The sequence below is a fragment of the Lacerta agilis genome, chromosome 3 (genome assembly GCF_009819535.1).
Source record: "Lacerta agilis isolate rLacAgi1 chromosome 3, rLacAgi1.pri, whole genome shotgun sequence".
Lineage (NCBI taxonomy): Eukaryota > Metazoa > Chordata > Lepidosauria > Squamata > Lacertidae > Lacerta > Lacerta agilis.
This window is the reverse complement of record NC_046314.1, coordinates 8,246,303-8,262,644: the sequence shown is the minus strand read 5'-3', so window position 1 is coordinate 8,262,644 and position 16,342 is coordinate 8,246,303. Positions and strand designations below refer to the sequence as shown.

Genomic DNA, 16,342 nt, shown 5'->3' with positions numbered 1-16,342 from the left:
ACTGCTGCCAGGGTGGCAACAACCATATTGCCATTAAAAATAATAATAACCAGGGAGGTGTGTGTTCTAGCAATGGAAACAGATCATAGCCTTCTACGACTAAAGTAAGGAAGGACCCCTTTTCTTTTCAAATGGTGGTTATAAAATAGGGTAGCCTTTCCCTTTTTAAAAAAATAGAGAAATGTCAGTGTGCTTAAGAAGCACCAAAGAAGAGAACTCGGCCTCGAATGTTGTGGGGAGGGGAGGATTATATTGTCCACTGAACACTGAGAAAATGGAAATTTTTTGGGCAACAGAACCAATTCCTTAAGGGTGATGTCAGGAGCCCTCATAACTGGAGAGTAACTGATTTTATTGCACAACCTCCCTTCCATTCAGAGAAAAAAAATATGAAATACCTAAAACTAATATTCAGGTAATGATATTCCTGTTTTGGCAACCAGTTATAATCCTGCTTCATTTTTCCGCCCAGAGAAACAAGTAAAACTAGATTACTAGGATTTACTTAACCAGAATTCACATAAATGCCACTAGGAATGGAGAATTGTTTTTGACTAATGGTAAAATGGTAAAAGACATAATAATTTTTTTAAAGATTTAAAAAAATGTCCAGTAGCACCTTAGAGACCAACTAAGTTAGTTCTGGGTATAAGCGTTTGTGTGCATGCACACTTCTTCAGATACTAAACCTAGTCTTAGCGATCCTACGTTCTTGTGTAAGTAAAATCACCAAAAGTACTATGCAGATTTCAATCACTGTACTTCTTGACAAGATTCAACTGGTGCAGATAATTCACAAACAATATGACAGTATCGGCAGACAGTTCTCATTGGGATGTGTTATTGTTTTGGGGCTCTGGCCCACAGAAGTCTATCCCATCTTTTAGCTTTTAAAGATGCCACAAAATATACTGTATAACCAAATGTGTTTTAGCATTCCTTTCTCCATCTCCCTTTACAACTGTAGAATTTAACAAAAAAGTATACAAAATCTTCTTAAAATAATTGTAAGGAACTGCTTAACAAAAATCTAAAAGAAATGCAAATTTAAAATGTTAACTTCGGGGGGGGGGGGATCACATTAAGGTATGGGTTGGTGCCTGCTTACAGGCATATAAAGCAGATTGTTAGGGGGGCACCTGCCATCAATAGAAAAATAACCAAGGCAAGTTCAACTGATGACACCACAGGTGATACAATAAAACTGCACGCAACTGATGGAAGCGATAGGGCAGTACTCTCATTAGAAAAGCAATACATGACTAATCAAAAATCATAAAAGGGGCAAATTCTACTCTGACTTATTAAGGAATGCAACCATCTCAATGACTACTCCAGGTCAAATATGAGACAATATTACAAAGCTTAAGGACATCTACTTTGCTGAAAGTGTATTGAGTGTAGAAAACATTTGCTGTTTATGATCATGTAAACACGTGCACTGTATCTTAGAGGTTAGCATCAAGCAGAGCTCCTGTCAACTACCAGTAAGTTAGTAGGAGGTTCATTATGCTTGTAAGCAATATAAAAACAACAAAGTATTTTTGTATCCGTCTAGTAAAGTTTCATAGCTTCCTAAGACTCCCATTTTTCATTAAAATAAACAGGCATTTAAAGTTCCTAGAGAGAAGCTCTCAAGAGAAGCCACAAATCTTTATTTCTTTTATTTTGGATGCATCATTATTTCTAAGTCTGTATACTACAACTATTTGTCAAAGGCAGGTTTCGCCTCAAGGATGAAAATGGCAGAATGCAAATTGTGTAGAATCAGCCCAAGTCCAGCTTTAGTTTGGCATCAATAAAGTGTGTGGCCATTACTTGTGCCTAATTAGATGCAGTCTGCCAGCACAGGAAGCACTGACTTATGCAGCAATCAGCAGAAAATGCCTTGCTTAGAGCTTTACCATATGACACAGTATTTACCTGGGTAAACACCTACATTTTATCCTAACCCAGTAAAAACTATTTTTTCCACAAGGGAAAACTCATACGTACCAACCTGGCTATCGATACTTGCAGCATTGTTATGTGATCATACAAAGTAAATAACAGAGGAATAAACTAAATTTGGGGCTGTGCACATAAAAAAATTAAACCCGCGTAAGTGTTGATATATGTAGCTTAATATTGACCACTGAATATCTGCTTGTGAACTCTCTCAAAGCTGGGTCAAGTGGGCATCCCTATTCCCTCTTACTGAAACAGAAGATCTTCCGGCAGGATTTATTGTATTTCTAAGTACTGTTGCTGGAGTTGCAGCCCAACCAGCAGCTCAACAGAAAAAGAAGTACATCTGAAAATGGAAACGATTTCTAAAACTTAGCTAACACACTGCTAAACAGTCATGGCATTAACTCAGCCAATAATTAATTTCATATGTGGGGTACCAAGTGAAAAACACCTCATTAGCAACTAGGGTTTTTTTCTCCTCTGAAAGAGTGGGGGAGGGGTGGAAAGGCCAATATTTCCATTTTCCTCTTCCAAATGAAATGCTACCAAATCTCATTGCCCAAAATGCAGCTTACTCACATTCCTCCTTTTCTTCTGGGGTTGGTAAGTGAAAGGATCACACAGTACAACCAAAGAGCAGTTTGGCACAGAGATTGCCAATTACTTATCCTTAGCATATTGTGTCAGTTATATATATGCCTCCTTTTTTATTTACAGTTATCTGACATCTATTTCCAATCTGCAGTAATTTTGCTTAGCGTATTAATTCTGGCAATAAATAAATGCCAGAAAAAACCACTTAACTACCTGTGCTCTGTTCAAAAATATTTTTCCTAAGAAACCCCTTAATAGATCCCTCACTAGCCAATGAGCAGTTCAGGGCCCAACAGAAGCTATCCAGCCACAAAATACCAGTAAATCAGCAACTTCCTCTGTAAGGAAGATTAAAAGGTCAAGTATCCCAACGTGTTTTACTTTATACCAGGGGATATCTATACAAAGATACTTTATTAGTAAATGAGTGTGTGGCAACTGTTTCCCTTAGTAAAGTAAGTTTAGACTTTTTCAGAGACAGAAATTGCTCTACTCATTTATACTACTGTGCAGTCTCTCAAAGCTAGCTGTGCAGAAATTAACATGCATTTCCTGGCAATGGCTACCATCAGAACAGAATTTCAGGAAAGGAGCATATGCATCTGTCCTGATGAGACCAACTTAATAATGTGGGTGTGGAGAGTGTTTATATATAAACTTAGCAGTACTTAGTTGCTGTATTATTAACCCTGTTAATATTGTTTCATAGATTTTAAATGCCGTATTGATTTGTTAATCATGTGCTATGACTTTTGCTTTAATTTTGATACTTAGCTTTAGTTTTGTTAACAGCTTTTTATAGATTGCAATTGTTTTGCTGATGATTTGTTGATTATTCTGTATGATTTATGCTGTATTTGTGATGTTCTATTATGTTCTATCATGTTGTTGTTGTTGTTGTTTGGAATCCGATTTGGTGTTCGTTTGAATGAAAAGCAGCACAGAGTTATAATCAATCAATCAATCAATCAATCAAAAGCAGGGTACCAACCCCTCGAGTATGTTCACATCTAGACCCATCACACATTCAATCTGCTATCTACGGCTTTAGCCCAACAGAGCAATAAGCTACCTCCTCCTGAGCTGCCCCAGAGCCTCCCCAAACTCTACCCTAAGTAGGATCGAATCACCGTCACTTTTATGGGCCTCTCAAATCTGCCAGAGGAAATGACACAGCTCGAACTTGCAGCCAGCTGTGCACCGAGTTACACATCCAGCTCGACCAACTTTGACAAAGGCAGGAAGGCACAAAACTATCTGGGGACCGGCCGTCTACTCGGATACACCACGTCCCAGAGCCAAGGGGTTGGGGGGTTTAAGAACACGCCAAGCTGACCGAAAACACGGGCAAACCAACCCCACACAACCAACCCCCTCGGCCTGGGCATGCCCTGGCGTCAGGATGCAAGTGGCGCAGAGGGAAAAGGCGATGCAGGCGGACGAGCCGGCAATTCCCCCCACTGCTTCTGCGTGTCTGCTGGCTGGGGTGGCGGCGAGGAAAGGGGGCTGGCAAAATCCTGCCGTGCGTTCTTCACCTTCACCCTCCCCTTTGCTGCCCTATCAACGTCGAGGAGGGAGGCAGAGCTTGCGCCCGGCCACTTTCCCTGCTGCACGCCAAAGCAAACTTTGCAAACTTTTTTGGGGGGGGGGCAAAAAAAATAAAAAATAAAATAAAATCGCCCCGTTCTTCCCGCCCGGCAAACTACCACCACCACCCCAGCGCCTGCTGACCTTCCACCCGGCGGAGCTGTTGCTGTCGCCCTTGTCCTTGAAGTAGGGCACGTTCTTGACCATCCACTCGTAGATCTGGGACAGCGTGAGCCGCTTCTCCGGGGCGCTCTCGATGGCCTTGGTGATGAGGTCCGCGTAGGACAAGTTGCCCCAGGCGTTGCGACGGGACGAGCTGCTCTTGCGGGGCGCCGAGGCCAAGGCCGGGCCCGACTGCTGCTGCTGCTGCGGGTGCTGCTGCTGCGGGTGCTGGAGGCACGGGAAGTCCCCGCAGAGGCAGCCTCCCGGGGCGCCCAGGTCGGCGGCAGAACCTCCGCCGGCGGCCGCCTCGAAGCCTTCTCCGCCTCCGCCGCCGCCGCCAGCCTCCAGCAGGCTGAGCAGGTCTCCTCCGGGCGACGAGGCGCAAAGGGCCGCGGCCACCCGACCGCAGCGGGGCGGAGAAGCGGCCCTGGCCGGGGTCGGAGCCGGAGTCTGCCCCGGGCTTGGCGGCGCGAGCTCCGGGCGGGGCAGCGGCCAAGTGCAGGATCTCGGGCGGGGCAGCGGTTGGAAGTCGGGGTCCGTCTCCACGGGCTGAGGAGCCTCGGCCATGGCGGGAAAACGAAAGGAGGCAGCGGCGACGGAGAAGGAGAGGCACTCGCGTCTCTTCCCTCGCTCGGCCTCCTGTTGCGCCTCGTCGGGATAATAAGCTCCCTCGGCAGCCGCGCTCGCCTCTCTCTCTTGCGGGACTAGCGGGCCGCCGCTGACACGACAAGCGCCTCCACTCCCGACTACCTCTCCGGGGCCGCCCCTTTTGCCCCGAGGCGAGGGACGCGGCCTCGAGGGCGGCCCGAAACGCCCCTGGAGGCGCTGCCTCTGAGGCGGAGCCTGGAGGGCGAGCGCAGCGCTTTCCCGCTCCACAGGAGGGGAAGCGCCCGTCGGCCCCGCTGCTTTTGCTGAGGGGAAGGGCTGAGAGTGTCGCCCGCGACGGCGGGGGAACCAAACAGGGCAAGGCCGCCCGCCCGCCCGCCCCTTCTCGAGGCAGCTCGGTGCCTGCTGCCCGCTGCTCAGTCGGGTCGGGTGTTGCTTTCCTACCCCTCGAGGAAGGGGGGGGGGGAGTACACGTGTGTGCGCGTTAAGTTCGGTTGCGTGTGAGTGAGTGGCGTTGGGGTTAGGATGTGGTTGCTGCGGCCGCGGAAGCGAGCGAGATTTCGGCAGGCAGGATGCGGGAGGGCGGAGGGCGCAGCGGAAAGAGGGCGCGCGGAATCCCGGGGCAGGGCACGCTGAGCGGGAGAAGAAGGTGCGCTAGGGTGGGGTCCCCTGGGTGGGCCGACTTCAGTTACCTATGGTTTGTTTGTATACTGGTATTTATCCATGTCTGACTTTTATACCACCCATCTTCATAGCTCCTTGGGTAGTTTACGGATGGTATAAATAAATTTATTTATTTTTACTTTGCTTATTTATTGCATTTATATTTCACCTTTTCATCCAAGGAGTTAAAGGTGGTGTGCATAGTTTGTGTTGTTGTTGTTGTTCAGTCGTGTCCTACTCTTCGTGACCCCATGGACCAGAGCACGACAGGCATGCCTATCCTTCACTGCCTCCTGCAGTTTGGCCAAACTCATGCCAGTCGCTTCGAGAACACTGTCCAGCCATCTCATCCTCTGTCGCCCCCTTCTCCTTGTGCCCTCCATCTTTCCCAACATCAGGGTCTTTTCTAGGGAGTCTTCTCTTCTCATGAGGTGGCCAAAGTACTGGAGCCTCAACTTCAGGATCTGTCCTTCTAGTGAGCACTCAGGGCTGATTTCTTTGAGAATGGATAGGTTTGATCTTCTTGCAGTAGTTTACCCCCTCCCCAATTTAATCCTAACAACAGCCCTGTGTGGTAGGCACAGCTGAGAAGCCATGAACAGCCCTTCTTCACCTAGTGAGCTACATGGCCAAGTAGGGGTTTGGACCCCAGGTCTCAGGTTGACGCTAACCACTGTACCACACTGCTCTTGACCAGTGCTGTTTTTCTACAGAAAGAGGTTCCGGAATTCACCCACTCTCGTTCTCTTATAATGGCACTGGCGCCCACCTGAGAGGTGCCGGAACTACGTTCTGTTGCGTTGCAGCTGGGGGGGGGAGCCCTGCTCTTGACATATAGTGAAATAAATCTGCTAGCACGTTTGCAAAGCTAAGCAAGGTCCAGTATGGTTTCAGATTGGATGGGGGAACGTATGTTGAGATTCCTGCATTGCAGGGGGTTGGGCTTAGAGGACCCTCATTTTCCCTTCCAACTCTTATGATTCTATTCTAAAACATTATTAACAATTAACAGTGCAACCAACACAACCAATGCAAACGAATTAAAAGCACACTAAAAACATGTAACTAAAAATAAAATAAAATGGGGGGATTAAAAGCTCTTTAACTAGGGCCCAAAAGTCTGCAATCTGACTGCTAGACAACCCTCTCTGGGAAGGGCTTTTCACAGCTGAGGTGCCACCACTGAAAAGGCCCCGTTCCCTAGTAACCACCCGCCTCACCTCATTTGGTGAGTGACCACATTTTCCACTTGCTGAAGTTTCCAGACCGTCTTCACAACCTCCCTGAGCGCACATTACAATAGTATCATCTAGAGGTCATCAAAGTGAGAATGACAGTGGGGAGATTGCTATCTTCCAGCAGTGGATATAACTGGCTCACAGTAACCCTGTGTGACAGGTTAGGCTGAGAGAGAAATAGACAACTGGCCTAGCGAGCTTCTTGGTTGTGTAAAGATTTCAGCTATATTTTCTTCCCCTTCACTTTTTTAAAGAATTATTAGTGTTCTACCATATAAATGTAACACTTAGCAGGATGCAAGAACCATTGAACGCAGGCAGGGGCGTCGTAGGGTGGGGGCGGTGGGGGCGGGCCGCCCCTGGTGCCGCCCCTAGGCGGGTGTGTGCAGTGCTGCTGCTCCCGGGGTGACGGAGGGAGCGGCGGCGCGTCCCACCACTCCCATGCGCCGCCGCTCCCTCCGTCACCCTGGGAGCAGCAGCGCTGCACGGACGAGGCTCCCGAAGTGGCGGCCCGGCATACCCCAGGGGCGGGGGCGTCGCTGCGCGCGCGTGCGTCATGACGCACACGCAGCGATGCCCCGCCCCCGGGGATGCCGGGCCGCCGCTTTCCGGAGCCTCGGTGGGCGGCAAAGAGCCCCGAAGCCGCAGCCTCGCAGCCCTTTGCGCTATGGCTGCGGCTTCAGGGCTCTTTGTAGCCCGCCGATGCCCCCAAGCCCCCGCCCAGCATACCCCAGGGGGCGGGGCGTCGCCGCGCGCGTGTGCGTCATGACGCACACGCAGCGATGCCCCGCCCCCGGGGATGCCGGGCCGCCGCTTTCCGGAGCCTCGGTGGGCTGAAAGAGCCCCGAAGCCGCAGCCTGGCAGCCCTTTGCGCTATGGCTGCGGCTTCGGGGCTCTTTGTAGCCCGCCGATGCTCCCAAGCCCCCGCCCGGCATTCCCCAGGGGGCGGGGCGTCGCCGCACACGCAGCGATGCCCCGCCCCCGGGGATGCCGGGCCGCCGCTTTCCGGAGCCTCGGTGGGCGGCAAAGAGCCCCGAAGCCGCAGCCTGGCAGCCCTTTGCGCTATGGCTGCGGCTTCGGGGCTCTTTGTAGCCCGCCGATGCTCCCAAGCTCCCGCCCGGCATACCCCAGGGGCGGGGGCGGCGCTGCGCGCGCGTGCGTCATGACGCACACGCAGCGATGCCCCGCCCCCGGGGATGCCGGGCCGTCGCCGTACGCACGCACGCGCCACGATGCCCCGCCCCCCAGGGGTGCCCCTTGGCTTCCCGCCCCGGGCAGCCGAGGGGCTAGGAACGCCCCTGAACGCAGGTTAACAGTGCAGCAGGCTGTGTTGCCATTGTGTCACTTTCCACAGAGGAAAACGCACACACAAGTTTACACAAAAGAATGGCAATTCCCTGGTTCCAAGCTTACAAGTCGCTAGCAGTTCCAATAATCACACCACACTTAGGTATGTGCTGAATAAATGGGGAGGCAGGGGAGAAACCCAATGTTTTAAAATGGCATCGACTGAACAGTTAATGGAAGCATGTCCCCCTGAATGTTACGTGTTCTGTGGCTTGGGGGTGGAACCACTCATTTGCTACTGAAACTATTAGTAGAGTTGGGCTAGATCATTTTGGTGGTCCTCTCTTGGAAATTGGCAGGTAATTGGAACCTGGGTGGGTGTTAACAACATTCCTGAGTTTACAGCTGCTGGTATACGGAAGTCCTCTCGGTCAGATGGTGCCAAGCAAACAGGAGACAGAACAGTTCTGGTGCGGACAGCCTGCACCCGAAATCTTTTTTGTTTCTTTGTCTAAAACATTTATAGGCAGCTTTCCCAACATTCAAAGTGGCATACAACGCTCAAAAAGAACACAATAAAATCATAATAACGAAGCAAGCAATAACTATATAAACAGCACCCAAATTATTAACTGCAACCCCGTAACCATTTTCCTGGGTTAAAGCCCCCATGAACCTGCTTCTGAGCAGATATGTACAGTATAGGATTGTGCTGTAAACAAACCAAATGCCTGCCAGTTATGTCTTTTATCCTGCATGGAAAACAGCCATTCCACAGCTAGGGTCACTTCCCAGTGGCTTATTACCAGATGTCCAACACAATCCTCCCCGACACCCTTGCCATATGAGCCAGTGTGGTGTAGTGGTTAAGAGCGGTAGACTCGTTATCTGGGGAACCGGGTTCGCGTCTCCACTCCTCCACATGCAGCTGCTGGGTGACCTTGGGCTAGTCACACTTCTCTGAAGTCTCTCAGCCCCACTCACCTCACAGAGTGTTTGTTGTGGGGGAGGAAGGGAAAAGGAGAATGTTAGCCGCTTTGAGACTCCTTCGGGTAGTGAAAAGCGGGATATCAAATCCAAACTCTTCTTATCTACATGCTGCCCAACATTGGGACTGTAAGACAGAAGCAGGTGTAAAAAGGTAAAGGACCCCTGACAGCTAAGTCCAGTCACGAACGACTCTGGGATTGGAGCGCTCATCTCGCTTTACAGGCCGAGGGAGCCGGCGTTTGTCCGCAGACAGTTTTTCCATGTCGTGTGGCCAGCATGACTAAGCCGCTTCTGGCGAACCAGAGCAGCGCACGGAAATGCCGTTTACCTTCCCACCGGAGCGGTACCTATTTATCTACTTGCACTTCGTGCTTTCGAACTGCTAGGTGGGCAGGAGCAGGGACCGAGCAACGGGAGCTCGCCTTCTGATCAGCAAGCCCAAGAGGCTCAGTGGTTTAGACCGCAGCGCCACCCAGAAGCAGGTGTAGCCAGCACCAATTATGGGAGCAGCCAACTAATTCCAGTTTTGTCCCCATCCTCCTCCCTGCTGAATTCTGCAACAACACAACACAGAGTCATTAGGAGGAAGCTGGCAGGCAGTGCCACCCTCTGGACCGGTTGTCAGAGGGCAGGCAGCAGGGCAGACTGAAGTTGGTGGGGCAGTGCTACATTTGCCCTAATTGACCAGCCTCCACGGGTAGTGAAACATTTGTGAACTTAACTAATGGCCTAATACTGACTGCCGTAAATTCAGGCATGTTGCCAGATTGCGTTTATACATCTTTTGCACAGTCATAAAGGTTTCATTTCTTCTTCTTCACGAAGCTATTAACAGTATCATTCAAAATAATGTGAATGACCACAGGGAATGGAAGTGGCTCCTCGTAAAATTTCACTCTGAAGGGTGGGAAAAAGGTACTGTGACTTTCCAGGACAATTGGTATTTGTAAGGAATTAAACAAAACAGAGAAGGCTAGTTCTTTTGGCCTCTTCATCTCCAACCCACCATTTATCTCCCTTTAAAGGGGACAAGGTAGCCTTTTCCTTGCTCTTTGCCTAAGACTATTTATCCTTAGCTAATAAATACTTCAATACAACCTCAGCACAGGGTGTTACCCTCCTGGTATGAGCAGTGGACCTTTGGCCTGTTGAGAGAAATACTACTATATTTCCCTTGCTGCAGAATATTGTTATTCAAACTGAAGTACAAGTAGGTGTCTTTGGGTACCAAAGTAAGCATATGATGGGCACATAAATGTAAGCAAGCTCCACCGCAGCTCTCCTAACTTTCCAAGTGTAATTCCTGTGGTGGTCCCAGCAGGCATATACAGTATCTGTTTCATATACGAGAGCCAACAGCCTGCAAGATCACAGTAAAAATACAGGTCCTTGATCTTGTTTAGTTCTTATGCCACAAGAACTATTCTATTCTATTCTGTTCTGTCACATGAAATTTCCTCTAGGAAGGGGCCACTCACATGTTACACACATGCCTACACTCTCTGGAAAGATTGCAAAACATGCTGTGCGGTGGGACTCATTTTCCTGTATAATTCTGCTGCTAGGCCTTGGAGAAAAGCCATTTATTTGGATCACCAGAAAATAACTGTTGTCCCTGAAGCTGATGGGTAATTGTGAAAATGGAAAGATCTGTGACTAAGAAAAGGTCAGGTTATCTGGATGTAACTAATGGGTGCAGTTAGTGGCCCTTGAGTAAGTCCCTTGAATAAGGCAAGGACATACTATCGAACCAGGGCTTGTACAAACCAGGGCTTTTATCAACCAGAACTTTCCAGAACTAAAAAAAATATATTTTAATGTATTTGATTTTTGTTGGAAGCCGCCCAGAGTGGCTGGGGAAATCCAGCCAGATGGGCGGGGTACAAATTATTATTATTATTATTATTATTATTATTATTATTATTATTATTATTATTTTGTGAATGTTTACATCACCCTGCTTCACTTATTTAAAGATAGTCTTCTGAAAGGGGGAGAAGATGGTGGGCTTCCCTTATTTCAAAACATCTGGTGGAGTGGGGATTTCTGTTCTCCAGTTGCTGTCTACTCACAAGAAATGGGGCAGTGGGGCTTTTCCTACTGTGTTTTGCTATCTTTTGCAGGGGAAAGCAAGTAGAAGTAGCCTGGTGGGCTTCCAAATGGAAAGACCGGCCCAATAAATGTTGTTGCCTGAGGCAAATAACAGTAGGTCATCTGTCTCCATTTCATGTACAAAAGCCAACTAAAATGGCAGTCAAATCTGACTTCAACACTGACAACAGGTCACTTCCAGTCATAGCCCTCCAGCATCTATAATCTGGGGCAGCCACCTCACTCTGCCTAATCATATGGCTGGCCCTCAGAAAAATCTACAGGGAAAAAACCCTAAAGAGGGAGATGCCATCCCACCCCACCCCCCAAAAAATACCCCAGCTTCATAAAAACTAAGTGGCATGAAATGTTTGCTTCTTTATTTTTAACAATGCAAGAACGAAGAAAGCAATTGATCAATAATAATCAACATCCCAGAAGTCAAGGCAAAGAACGCATGGCAAAATGTATCATCTTACATATCAAGAACATTACAGAAGGTTTAATTCAACGGCAGATCTCCTAAATCTGACCTGCCAAATAGGTAGAGTATGTGGATTGGTACAACTTGTTATAAATACAACAAACACCTACAAATAAATCCTGCTTGATTAAACTTTTCTGGAGAATGTTTTGGTTATATGTAAGTTTTTCTGCTTAATATATATTTGAAATTACATTAAATTAAAGATATGAAGAACCTTCAAGCTCCCTTCTAATTTTTAGCAATTTCATGTCTGGCATATGCTAAGAAAAACGCAAGCAGCTATCTGTGTATGATTTTGTCGCTCACATCCTCAGTGATAGATAAAAGACAGATTGTTGAGTAATGTTAGATAAGGTCCGGAACACTTGAAACCAATAAGGGTTAACTTGAGGGCAGTGCCACCATGTGTGAAGAAAAATCCTTCTCTCACTACATCTCCTCCAGCAGAGTATTGTTTATACTCTGCTGGAATCAGACACCATCTTTACATCACCTTAGGAACTCACTTTCTTAATAAAGTAGAGGCAGAGAAAGGTAGTTTTCCATGTCACATGTTATTCCATTGCTCTTCACTAATCTCTATACCTAAATCATTCTCTCTTTGACTTGGTCTGTAGCTTCTGTCCAAAACAGAGTTTGCAGTTTCATTCAAGCAAGCAGCAGCTAACAGTTGTCTCAGTCTGAAATTGTCCAACAACTGAGAGAGAAAATACTTTTTGTGTGAATTAGGAGCTTAGTATATGGCTAGAGTAAGTTGCTTGTCTCATAAGGACCCATTAACAAGAGCGTATAGGTAAACCTATTGGGGCCAAAATAGTGGTCTCAACTGCTGTAAAAGGGCATCTTGAAGCCGAAGTTGTAGCCACACCTCTAGCATTTGAAGAGTCAATGCTCCGAAACCATAATTGTTAAGGAGTTTAGTGATGGAAGGTTTATGATGGGTTTCTTGCCGTAAGGTAAGTCTGGAGACTTTCCTTCTCAATTAGGGACTCCACCTTCGCACATTTAATAACAGTGCTTAAAACATTCACATTGCAGGACAATACTTTAAAGTTAGCCAGAAGAAATTACACTTGAAAGCTAAGGTTTGCATGTCTGACAACTCTGTACGAGAATATGGATGCCTGGAAAAGCTAAGAAATAGAAAACACAAACAATAATACTAACAATAGCGAATACTCGCCACAAGCGAGGTAGCAGCCTCTATGTTTAAACCCACGTGGCCCTTTTATTTCAGAGGTAATAGCCCCCAAGTGTGGTAACCGCCTCACTTCAACCAAACCAAAAGGAATCAACACCTCCAAACAGCCCAGACCTATGACTGAACATGTCAATCATGTGCTAGAGGCCCACGGAATACAGTTGTGCAATCCTTTCTTTTGCTGCATTTATACTAGACATTATGTGGTACTCAAGATGTAAAGCAAAGCCACACAACCAGTTCTACTTTTCTTGTTCTCTTATAATGGCAATGGTGCTCACCTGAGAGGTGCCAGAACTGAGTTCCGTCTGAAAAAAGCCCTGCACACAACCAGTGCTCCTAAAATAGCCTGTTTTTTCCACATTTTGGCAAAAAACGTTCCGGAATGAGAATCTGAAATCTGAAATGGCATTCTTCACACAGCCGGCCTTGCTCACTGGATATCTGTGAGCAGAAGTCTTAAGTTATTGGATCTCTTAGAAATGAGAAAATTAAGACACGGGTGGAATATATTCAGGGTTTGAAGCCGAGTTGTGAAAGGTATAACAGAACTGTAGGAGATGTGGCCATGGCGGATCTCTGCATATCTAAGCATTTGCCACTCTCTTTCAGAGAAGAATTAACATTGTTATTAGAGCCTCCTCTCAGTTTCTGTTATAATCCATTTGTTCTGAGAAATATCAGAAGATGTGTGTGCTGTGCTGTACTGCAATGCCTGTCCAGTTGTCCTCTCTTCAGCAGTTGTGCTACCCACCCAAGTGGCTGGTAACAGACAGGAAACTTGACTCATACGACTGATGCTGTGGCCTGAAACTATCCCAAGCCCAGCTCTCAAAAGTGGTGGCCCGCAGACGTACCTTTTGTACGCTGTGTTGACAGGGCTGAGTCAAAATGCAAAAGGGGCAACCTCGCTACCATACAGAGAAAGAGGGATGTTGTCAGGTTGTGAGGCCAAAGAAAAGCGAGGCTTGGCTTCATCAACATCACTGTGCAGTTTATTATGAAATGCGATGGAATCTGGATTCAACACAGAGGAAGCAGAGATCTCTAGGCCAGGCTTCCTCAACCTCGGCCCTCCAGATGTTTTGGCCTACAACTCCCATGATCCCTAGCTAGCAGGACCAGTGGTCAGGGATGATGGGAACTGTAGTCTCAAAACATCTGGAGGGCCAAGGTTGAGGAAGCCTGCTCTAGGCAGTGTAGAGCAGCCTTTCTCAACCATGGGTGCCCAGATGTTGTTGAAATACAACTCCCATCGTCCCTGGCTAGCAGAAGCAGTGCTCAGGAATTATGGGAGTTGTAGTCCAACATATGGGGATCCAAGGATGAGAAAGGCTGGTAAAGAGTCAAGATCAAATCTCAGGAAGAAGCACAGGTACCAGAAGTGCCATTTAGTAAGCAGGGGGACATATCTCCCCATATCCTATGTTTCAATGTGTATGTTAATCCATCCCACACACTCCACCCATAGAACACCTATATTTCTGGTCAACTAACACTTTCAGCACACCATTCCTAGAAGCAACTAAATGGTACAACATTGGATATCAACGGTTGTGTGTTAAATGTTATGATAAACTGTTAAATATATTTATTTTGTGTACACACACAAATATATGGCAAAAGGCAGCGGTGTATTTATGATTGCAACTTTTTGCACCTAATGAGAATTGTGGAAATATTTTCAGTATAGATCATACACATATCCCTTTGGCATGCACACCCAGTACATAATGTTGCTGACAAGGAAAAGTGTGGGCATACAAAAAAGGCGAATTCCTTGGATCCCAAGATCCAAGTTTGGGGCAAGTACTCTTTTGGTGAGAGAACTCCAGCAGAGATTTTAAATTACAGAATATGCATAAAAGTAAAGCATGGAAATATGGGTTGTTAGACTTTTAAAACATGCCCTTCTGAGTTCCTTCCAAAGTTCTTCCCTTCCCTTAGCATAGAAAAAGACCTTATATTGGGTAAGTTAAAATATTTTACTTACAAACTCTCCAAAGGTCAGATTCAGGTGCTTTTTCATACAGCATTCTGAAAAACCTGCACACATACTAGAACTTGGCATAGTTACAGTCTTGAAAGTTCCTAAATTATTGGCGTAGGAACACAAGAATGGCTTGTAAGAGCCATGTGGTCTGAACTTGGAGCAATCAGTTCAGACTTCTTTACAAGCATGATTGCCTCTCTCCCCAGGTGAGAGGGAGTGACCTAGCTAAGCCTTAACCCCTTCATGCGTTACCGGTAATTAGACTTAAACATGTTGGTTATATGAGGTTGGTTATCCCACACATAATTTAATTGCTTCTTACAGTGGTGTGCTGAAACTGTATTTTACTTTCTGGGAAAACTGGTTCTTATAGGAATGCCTTTTCAGATTTCAGCATGGAGATGTTCTAAGTATAAACCCCTCAAAGCAGTTTTTAAAAGCTATCTTTGTTGTTATTGTAGTTACCTTAAAAAAAAAAGCTCGTAACAAAATCACTTTTCTATTTTAAGCATACATACCTGGTCTACCTCTGGATTCTTATTTGTTCTGCTTGGCAGTGAAACATCAGTTTATCTTATCACTGTAGCACTTTAGTAAGTACAGATGCCTGACAGTAATAACTCATATTGGAAACTCTCAGTCTGACAGCTTTTATCCTTTTCTGGGTCATTCTGAATGTAATTTTCAGTATTCTGGATTCCAAAATAAATTGCTTAATCATAATCTGCAACTGGAATTTTGGATGGCATCACAAGACACAAACACACAAATTTCTCAGAAGAGCATTTTACTAAACGCCCAAGCATTTTACTATATGCCTTTTTGCCATTTCTACTTGAAAATATCCAAGAAAAGCCCTTTGAACTTGACTGTGAATCATGCCCCACCCACTGTGAAATTTGAAATGGTGTCCCTGAAGAACCATGAACTATGTGATCGCTTGTGATTGCTTCCTGCAGCAGTCATGGTAACGAGCTGAGGACTGATCTTTTGATTACCATGAATCAGATCCAGAACCTTTTGTTTATTTCACTAGCAGCGGCAGCAGCAGCAGCAAAGGTGACCAGCTGATGTGTTTTCGCAATGTGTTACTTTAAGGAGGAAATCCACCGAGGGTAGTTGTCAGTTTTAGAACATGAATGGCATCCCAAGCTTTGTGAATCGCAACGGATAGTACATGATGATGGAAAACTTTCACAGAGGTTTAAGGATAGGATGATCAATGTGGCAGGACTATAGCAAAACAACAGTGGGCTGAAGAACAGTCATAAAATCATACAATAGTAGTTTTGGAAGGGTCCACGAGGGTCATTTAGTCCAGCCCGCTGCAGCGCAGGAATCTTTTGCCCAGTGTGGGGCTTGAACCCACAACCCTAAGAGTCTTGTGGGCTACCAACTGAGCTACTGTGTTTGAAGCTGTTAGAATTATTGGGGGGGGGCAGATTCATGCAAATAGTTTCCTGCCCAGTTTCTACTTCTAACTCTAGGGTGGA

General features: G+C 46.5%; 1 protein-coding gene across 1 annotated transcript in view; it reads right to left on the bottom strand.

Annotated features, from left to right (window-relative positions):
• The window catches only part of FOXO1 (forkhead box O1), a 42,104-nt gene extending 37,231 nt beyond the window's left edge, over positions 1–4,873 (bottom strand). The window contains exon 1 of the mRNA XM_033142770.1: positions 4,276–4,873. Within this exon, the coding sequence (XP_032998661.1) occupies positions 4,276–4,860 (585 nt within the window). The 5' untranslated portion in view covers positions 4,861–4,873. The remainder of the gene's footprint in view (positions 1–4,275) is intronic.
• Between the last annotated feature and the right edge of the window lie 11,469 nt (positions 4,874–16,342).